The following is a 9,306-nucleotide window of genomic DNA, read 5'->3' as shown; positions in this document are numbered from 1 at the left end:
TGTGCCCTCAGCACCACGGAGACCTGCTGAACAAGCCCTGCCGGCCCCTGGGGTGCACTTTATGTCCCACAAACAGAGGGCGCCAGTGAGTACAAAGAAATATACAGAGGGTCCCAAATGGAATGGACTTTATTTGCCCCTCGGGTACCATCTGTACCCCCTGCAGCACTGGCGCTGCCATTGGCCCCACCCCTAAGTGCTGCTCATTCCTGAGTCTGGGGGTCTGTGGGGGGCACACAAGTCTCTGAGCTGGAACGGTGCCCACGAGATCCCATTGGCGCAGTCTGGGAACGGGGTCATTTCTGTTTCTCTTGTGCCCACTGTGCCGGCGTCAGGGTCTTCTGTTCAAAGGCGTGAATTGCCCTTAGCTCCTCTGCCAGGCAGCCATTCACCAGCCTGTAGGGGGCAGCACAAATACACCCTAAGTTATGGGTCATACCCAGCCCCCTACCCCACTGTGCCCGAGCGAGACCCTCCCCGCGCCCCACTATGCCTGAGCGAGACCCACCCCGCGCCCCACTGTGCCCGAGCGAGACCCTCCCCGCACCCCACTGTGCCCGAGCGAGACCCTCCCCGCACCCCACTGTGCCCGAGCGAGACCCTCCCCGCGCCCCACTGTGCCCGAGCGAGACCCTCCCCGCGCCCCACTGTGCCCGAGCGAGACCCTCCCCGCGCCCCACTGTGCCCGAGCGAGACCCTCCCCGCACCCCACTGTGCCCGAGCGAGACCCTCCCCGCACCCCACTGTGCCCGAGCGAGACCCTCCCCGCGCCCCACTGTGCCCGAGCGAGACCCTCCCCGCGCCCCACTGTGCCCGAGCGAGACCCTCCCCGCGCCCCACTGTGCCCGAGCGAGACCCTCCCCGCACCCCACTGTGCCCGAGCGAGACCCTCCCCGCACCCCACTGTGCCCGAGCGAGACCCTCCCCGCACCCCACTGTGCCCGAGCGAGACCCTCCCCGCACCCCACTGTGCCCGAGCGAGACCCTCCCCGCACCCCACTGTGCCCGAGCGAGACCCTCCCCGCAACCCACTGTGCCCGAGCGAGACCCTCCCCGCGCCCCACTGTGCCCGAGCGAGACCCTCCCCGCGCCCCCCTGTGCCCAAGCGAGACCCTCCCTTGCCCCACTGTGCCCGAGCGAGACCCTCCCCGCACCCCACTGTGCCCGAGCGAGACCCTCCCCGCACCCCACTGTGCCCGAGCGAGACCCTCCCCGCGCCCCACTGTGCCCGAGCGAGACCCTCCCGCGCCCCACTGTGCCCGAGCGAGACCCTCCCCGCGCCCCACTGTGCCCGAGCGAGACCCTCCCCGCGCCCCACTGTGCCCGAGCGAGACCCTCCCCGCGCCCCACTGTGCCCGAGCGAGACCCTCCCCGCAACCCACTGTGCCCGAGCGAGACCCTCCCCGCAACCCACTGTGCCCGAGCGAGACCCTCCCCGCGCCCCCCTGTGCCCAAGCGAGACCCTCCCTCGCCCCACTGTGCCCGAGCGAGACCCTCCCCGCACCCCACTGTGCCCGAGCGAGACCCTCCCCGCACCCCACTATGCCCGAGCGAGACCCTCCCCGCACCCCACTATGCCCGAGCGAGACCCTCCCCGCGCCCCACTGTGCCCGAGCGAGACCCTCCCCGCGCCCCACTGTGCCCGAGCGAGACCCTCCCCGCACCCCACTATGCCCGAGCGAGACCCTCCCCGCACCCCACTATGCCCGAGCGAGACCCTCCCCGCACCCCACTGTGCCCGAGCGAGACCCTCCCCGCGCCCCACTGTGCCCGAGCGAGACCCTCCCCGCGCCCCACTGTGCCCAAGCGAGACCCTCCCCGCGCCCCACTGTGCCCGAGCGAGACCCTCCCCGCACCCCACTGTGCCCGAGCGAGACCCTCCCCGCACCCCACTGTGCCCGAGCGAGACCCTCCCCACACCCCACTGTGCCCGAGCGAGACCCTCCCCGCACCCCACTGTGCCCAAGCGAGACCCTCCCCGCACCCCACTGTGCCCGAGCGAGCCCCTCCCCGCACCCCACTGTGCCCGAGCGAGACCCTCCCCGCACCCCACTGTGCCCGAGCGAGACCCTCCCCGCACCCCCCTGTGCCCGAGCGAGCCCATCCCTCCGGGCACCATGAGCACCCACCTGTGTCTCTGCAGCAGCGCCTTCCCCTCAAACAGCGGCGACACCACCAGCACCTTGAAACTTGTAGAGCAGTGATTGGGCGACGTGTCCTGCACTTCCTTATGGGAGAGAAACGGCAGAGTCACTGAGGGGTTCTGTGCCCCCCATATAAAGGCACAAGGCTGCAGGCTGAGTTATACAGGGAACTCTGAGTATCACTCATGTATTATAAGGGATAATGTACCCCCTACTGTAAATGATAAGGATATTAGCAGTCACTGAGGGGTTCTGTGCCCATATAAAGGCACAAGGCTGCAGGCTGAGTTATACAGGGAACTCTGAGTATCACTCATGTATTATAAGGGATAATGTACCCCCTACTGTAAATGATAAGGATATTAGCAGTCACTGAGGGGTTCTGTGCCCCCCATATAAAGGCACAAGGCTGCAGGCTGAGTTATACAGGGAACTCTGAGTATCACTCATGTATTATAAGGGATAATGTACCCCCTACTGTAAATGATAAGGATATTAGCAGTCACTGAGGGGTTCTGTGCCCCCCATATAAAGGCACAAGGCTGCAGGCTGAGTTATACAGGGAACTCTGAGTATCACTCATGTATTATAAGGGATAATGTACCCCCTACTGTAAATGATAAGGATATTAGCAGTCACTGAGGGGTTCTGTGCCCCCCATATAAAGGCACAAGGCTGCAGGCTGAGTTATACAGGGAACTCTGAGTATCACTCATGTATTATAAGGGATAATGTACCCCCTACTGTAAATGATAAGGATATTAGCAGTCACTGAGGGGTTCTGTGCCCCCCATATAAAGGCACAAGGCTGCAGGCTGAGTTATACAGGGAACTCTGAGTATCACTCATGTATTATAAGGGATAATGTACCCCCTACTGTAAATGATAAGGATATTAGCAGTCACTGAGGGGTTCTGTGCCCCCCATATAAAGGCACAAGGCTGCAGGCTGAGTTATACAGGGAACTCTGAGTATCACTCATGTATTATAAGGGATAATGTACCCCCTACTGTAAATGATAAGGATATTAGCAGTCACTGAGGGGTTCTGTGCCCCCCATATAAAGGCACAAGGCTGCAGGCTGAGTTATACAGGGAACTCTGAGTATCACTCATGTATTATAAGGGATACTGTACCCCCTACTGTAAATGATAAGGATATTAGCAGTCACTGAGGGGTTCTGTGCCCATATAAAGGCACAAGGCTGCAGGCTGAGTTATACAGGGAACTCTGAGTATCACTCATGTATTATAAGGGATAATGTACCCCCTACTGTAAATGATAAGGATATTAGCAGTCACTGAGGGGTTCTGTGCCCATATAAAGGCACAAGGCTGCAGGCTGAGTTATACAGGGAACTCTGAGTATCACTCATGTATTATAAGGGATACTGTACCCCCTACTGTAAATGATAAGGATATTAGCAGTCACTGAGGGGTTCTGTGCCCATATAAAGGCACAAGGCTGCAGGCTGAGTTATACAGGGAACTCTGAGTATCACTCATGTATTATAAGGGATAATGTACCCCCTACTGTAAATGATAAGGATATTAGCAGTCACTGAGGGGTTCTGTGCCCCCCATATAAAGGCACAAGGCTGCAGGCTGAGTTATACAGGGAACTCTGAGTATCACTCATGTATTATAAGGGATAATGTACCCCCTACTGTAAATGATAAGGATATTAGCAGTCACTGAGGGGTTCTGTGCCCCCCATATAAAGGCACAAGGCTGCAGGCTGAGTTATACAGGGAACTCTGAGTATCACTCATGTATTATAAGGGATAATGTACCCCCTACTGTAAATGATAAGGATATTAGCAGTCACTGAGGGGTTCTGTGCCCATATAAAGGCACAAGGCTGCAGGCTGAGTTATACAGGGAACTCTGAGTATCACTCATGTATTATAAGGGATAATGTACCCCCTACTGTAAATGATAAGGATATTAGCAGTCACTGAGGGGTTCTGTGCCCCCCATATAAAGGCACAAGGCTGCAGGCTGAGTTATACAGGGAACTCTGAGTATCACTCATGTATTATAAGGGATAATGTACCCCCTACTGTAAATGATAAGGATATTAGCAGTCACTGAGGGGTTCTGTGCCCCCCATATAAAGGCACAAGGCTGCAGGCTGAGTTATACAGGGAACTCTGAGTATCACTCATGTATTATAAGGGATAATGTACCCCCTACTGTAAATGATAAGGATATTAGCAGTCACTGAGGGGTTCTGTGCCCCCCATATAAAGGCACAAGGCTGCAGGCTGAGTTATACAGGGAACTCTGAGTATCACTCATGTATTATAAGGGATAATGTACCCCCTACTGTAAATGATAAGGATATTAGCAGTCACTGAGGGGTTCTGTGCCCCCCATATAAAGGCACAAGGCTGCAGGCTGAGTTATACAGGGAACTCTGAGTATCACTCATGTATTATAAGGGATAATGTACCCCCTACTGTAAATGATAAGGATATTAGCAGTCACTGAGGGGTTCTGTGCCCCCCATATAAAGGCACAAGGCTGCAGGCTGAGTTATACAGGGAACTCTGAGTATCACTCATGTATTATAAGGGATAATGTACCCCCTACTGTAAATGATAAGGATATTAGCAGTCACTGAGGGGTTCTGTGCCCCCCATATAAAGGCACAAGGCTGCAGGCTGAGTTATACAGGGAACTCTGAGTATCACTCATGTATTATAAGGGATAATGTACCCCCTACTGTAAATGATAAGGATATTAGCAGTCACTGAGGGGTTCTGTGCCCCCCATATAAAGGCACAAGGCTGCAGGCTGAGTTATACAGGGAACTCTGAGTATCACTCATGTATTATAAGGGATAATGTACCCCCTACTGTAAATGATAAGGATATTAGCAGTCACTGAGGGGTTCTGTGCCCCCCATATAAAGGCACAAGGCTGCAGGCTGAGTTATACAGGGAACTCTGAGTATCACTCATGTATTATAAGGGATAATGTACCCCCTACTGTAAATGATAAGGATATTAGCAGTCACTGGGGGGCTCAGGGCCCATATAAAGGCACATTACACTGCCGGTTCTCACTCCCCACACAACACATAACAGTGACTGAAGAATACTGTGTAACGTTTGGGTTTATTTCCCCTTTAGCCAGGCCCCGCCTATGCCGGTTCAGCGCTGGGACCCACAGGACATTGCGGATTGGCCTTTCCCTATTTCCCTATTCCCCTCACCACATGCTCGGCCTGCAGCTCCCGCGTCAGTTTCTCCCGCAAACTCTCGGCGCTCAGCGCTGCGCCCTCCGCCATCTTGCCGGCTCCTGTCTCTCCGCGCATGCGCCTCCCCCACACCGCACTGCGCTTGGGCTCTGACCAATGAGAGGCTCCGCTTCTGGATGCCCCGCCTTTACAGTGAAACGTAGGCAGCGCATCACCTACACTGTCCAATAACAACTCAGGACTGGCAAACAGGGGGCGGAAACGCCTTCGAATCTGTCCAATGACCGCTCACTCTGCGGCTGCGCCATTTAGCTGCGCCATTGAACAGACCAAGGCGTTTCCGTGTTTGTTGCACAATTGCGGCTGCAGATTTTAATATTGAACCTTTTGTATTAATTATCCGACAACTTCTCTCATTCCTCGCCCCGTTACTATGGAAACGCAAAGCCGCGTAACCAGGAAGTGAGTGCAACGGAAATACCGGAAATAGGGCTGGAACGCTTCCATGCTCAGCGGGAACTACAAACCCCAGCATTCCCTGCGCGCTTCCGGCTGTAGGCTTCCGCTGGTGCTGCCCGGTCCGGCAGGGTGAGTGTTGCAGTATAGGGGAGGGAACCCTACTGTTGCCTTTTATGAAAGTAAACAATGAAATCCGAGCCCATATTTCGTAATAAAGGATAATGATAGATACCAGGGTCAGCGACCCTAGCAACCAGGCTGAGCTGTATTAACCTGTTTCTGTTTCTCTCTCAGTGCTGCCCCGGGGTTTGGACCTGCGCTCAGTACCCAGATACCCCTGATACCCTTGATACCCCCGATACCGGATACCCCCGGATACCCCTGATACCGGATACCCCTGATACCCCCGGATACCGGATACCCCTGATACTCCCGATACCGGATACCCCCTGATACCCCGCAGTCCCTGTGTAGCTCTGGGTCGCGCCCCGGTGCCGGTTGCTGGGGGTCAGTAGGAACACGGGGCAGAGATGGTGGTGGAAGTGGAGGGGTTCTACGGCGTGTACCTGCTGTTCTGCACAAACCCCAAGTACAAGGGTCGGATCTACATCGGCTTCACGGTGAACCCCGAAAGGCGAATCCAGCAGCACAATGGCGGCAAACACAAGGGGGGGGCCTGGAAAACAAGTGGCAGAGGCCCCTGGTACTAATGTTACTAATGAGAATCTGTATGTGGGTCAGCGTGTCGGTACCGTGGGTCAGTGCGTCGATACTGTGTGTTAGTGTGGGTCAGCGTGTGCGTACCGTGGGTCAGTGCGTGTCAGCGTGTCGGTACCGTGGGTCAGTGCGTGTCAGCGTGTCGGTACCGTGGGTCAGTGCGTGTCAGCGTGTCGGTACCGTGGGTCAGTGCGTGTCAGCGTGTCGGTACCGTGTGTCAGTGCGTGTCAGCGTGTCGGTACCGTGGGTCAGTGCGTGTCAGCGTGTCGGTACCGTGGGTCAGTGCGTGTCAGCGTGTCGGTACCGTGTGTCAGTGCGTTGTCAGCGTGTCGGTACCGGTGGGTCAGTGCGTGTCAGCGGTGTCGGTACCGTGTGTCAGTGCGTGTCAGCGTGTCGGTACCGTGGGTCAGTGCGTGTCAGCGTGTCGGTACCGTGTGTCAGTGCGTGTCAGCGTGTCGGTACCGTGGGTCAGTGCGTGTCAGCGTGTCGGTACCGTGTGTCAGTGCGTGTCAGCGTGTCGGTACCGTGGGTCAGTGCGTGTCAGCGTGTCGGTACCGTGGGTCAGTGCGTGTCAGCGTGTCGGTACCGTGGGTCAGTTCTGTATGGGGAGGAAGTTCCGTTAGAGTTCTGTATGGATGGGGAGGAAGTGCCGTCAGAGTTCTGTATGGATGGCGAGGAAGTGCCGTCAGAGTTCTGTATGGATGGCGAGGAAGTTCCGTCAGAGTTCTGTATGGATGGCGAGGAAGTGCCGTCAGAGTTCTGTATGGATGGCGAGGAAGTGCCGTCAGAGTTCTGTATGGATGGCGAGGAAGTTCCGTCAGAGTTCTGTATGGATGGGGAGGAAGTGCCGTCAGAGTTCTGTATGGATGGGGAGGAAGTGCCATCAGAGTTCTGTATGGATGGGGAGGAAGTGCCGTCAGAGTTCTGTATGGATGGGGAGGAAGTGCCGTCAGAGTTCTGTATGGATGGGGAGGAAGTGCCGTCAGAGTTCTGTATGGATGGGGAGGAAGTGCCGTCAGAGTCTGTATGGGAAGGAAGTGCTGTTGGAAAGTGACTAATGGTTTCTCACTCCTGACTCCACAGGGACATGGTTCTGATAGTCCATGGATTTCCCAATGACATCGCAGCCCTACGGGTAAGATAACCCCGCCCCCTGTGATTTCCCATCAGCCACTGCTGTGCTGAGTGACATTTCCCAGCATGCCTGATGTGCCCCTTTCCTCCCACAGTTTGAGTGGGCATGGCAGCACCCCCACGTGTCCCGCCGCCTCACCCACGTGCCGCGCAAGCCCAAGAAACAGTCCAGTTTTGACTTCCACCTGCTGGTGCTGAGCCACATGCTGCGCGTGGCCCCCTGGAACCGGCTGCCCTTAACCCTACGCTGGCTGCGCCAGGAGTATCGCAGGGAGCTGCCCCTTCTGCTCCAGCCCCCTCTGCATATGCCCCTGGCATTCGGGCAGGTACGGGCAAGGCCCATCTCTAAGGGGCAGAAGGGCAGATTGGGGGAGACCGGGGAAGGAGAGAGTGCCCGGGGGGTGATGCCGCCGGCCCCCCAGCGCTGCAGGGTCTGTTACGAGTGGGTACAGGTAAGGCTGGAACATTATGGGGCCCCTGTTTGTGGGTCAGGGGCCGGGGGGGGGTCCCTCCTCATTAACAATCATCTCATTCCCCCCCCCCCCCCCATACAGGATAAGGACGACGCTCTGTGCTGCTTCCAACCCGGCTGCACCCTCACCGCTCACATCCTGTGTCTGGCGAAGCTCTTCCTACTCAAGGAACCCCAAAGCCTCATTCCTGTGGAGGGCCTGTGCCCCAGGTAATACCCTCCCCCCACCTGGCCCAAAGATGGCCGACTTCCCCTCCCCTCCAGGGTAAGTCTATGTGCCCCTCTAATATGGGTCTCTCTCCTGGCAGCTGCGGGCACTCGGTTCTGTGGGGAGACCTGATCCGGTACCGGAACGGCTGTTACGGAGACCTAGAGGAAATCCCAAGCTCTCAGGTATTCTCTAGCCCCTCCCCCCCGACTGACTGCCGCCAGTTCAGCGTATGGCATTTACTGGGCCAAACCACTCACAGAAAGGGGGCGCCTTTCAGCATCGCTTCTGCCATACGCTAATGTCATGTGATTCTCTGGCTCCTCCCTGGTACCTTGTGGGTTTTGCTTTGTGACACTGCTGTGTTTCCCACAGGCTCACTGGGTGGACGAGCTGCACAGATCCTCAGACTGATGCCCCCCTCAGGGTGCAATTGGGTCGGATACCGAGGGGCAAACCCGGAGGCTGCACAGCTGCTCAGACTGACGCCGCCCCTCGGGGTGCAATTGGGTCGGATACCGAGGGCCAAACCCGGAGGCTGCACAGACTGACGCCGCCCTTCAGGGTGCAATTGAGTCGGATACCGAGGGCCAAACCCGGAGGCTGCACAGATCCTCAGACTGACGCTGCCCCTCAGGGTGCAATTGGGTCGGGTACCAAGGGGCAAACCCGGAGGCTGCACAGATCCTCAGACTGACGCTGCCCCTCAGGGTGCAATTGGGTCGGGTACCAAGGGGCAAACCCAGAGGTTGCACAGCTGCTCAGACTGACACTGCCCCTCGGGGTGCAATTGGGTGGGAGAATGTGGGACTGAACCTGATCATGTGACACTATTATGGGGCAATTTAACCCTTTTTACACTAATTTATTGTTCTGCTTGGAAAGTTTTTAAACAGAAATAAATGGAATTAATTGTTTTTTTAGAAAAATAAAGAACCTTGTATTTACCCCAAATTCAGTTCCCATAA

The 9,306-nt window shown here is 56.5% G+C and overlaps 2 protein-coding genes across 2 annotated transcripts; one reads left to right on the top strand and one right to left on the bottom strand.

Moving 5' to 3' along the window:
• Positions 1-111: 111 nt before the first annotated feature.
• On the bottom strand, positions 112-5,453 carry bola2 (bolA family member 2; the record flags this gene model as incomplete). The annotated part of the gene is given in 3 exon segments (NM_001171860.1): positions 112-396; positions 2,130-2,227; positions 5,364-5,453. Coding segments are annotated over 3 exon segments (273 nt in total). The 3' UTR covers positions 112-296.
• A 178-nt stretch (positions 5,454-5,631) lies between these two features.
• On the top strand, positions 5,632-9,292 carry slx1a (SLX1 homolog A, structure-specific endonuclease subunit). Its single transcript, XM_031892829.1, has 7 exons — positions 5,632-5,936; positions 6,102-6,510; positions 7,608-7,659; positions 7,754-8,110; positions 8,213-8,340; positions 8,439-8,523; positions 8,714-9,292. Exons 2-7 carry the CDS (start codon positions 6,338-6,340, stop codon positions 8,750-8,752), a joined length of 834 nt encoding a protein of 277 aa, XP_031748689.1. The 5' UTR covers positions 5,632-5,936; positions 6,102-6,337; the 3' UTR covers positions 8,753-9,292.
• Positions 9,293-9,306: the final 14 nt, after the last annotated feature.

This window comes from Xenopus tropicalis, chromosome 9 (genome assembly GCF_000004195.4).
Source record: "Xenopus tropicalis strain Nigerian chromosome 9, UCB_Xtro_10.0, whole genome shotgun sequence".
Lineage (NCBI taxonomy): Eukaryota > Metazoa > Chordata > Amphibia > Anura > Pipidae > Xenopus > Xenopus tropicalis.
The sequence above is the reverse complement of the archived record's forward strand: the minus strand, read 5'-3'. Positions and strand labels throughout refer to the sequence as shown.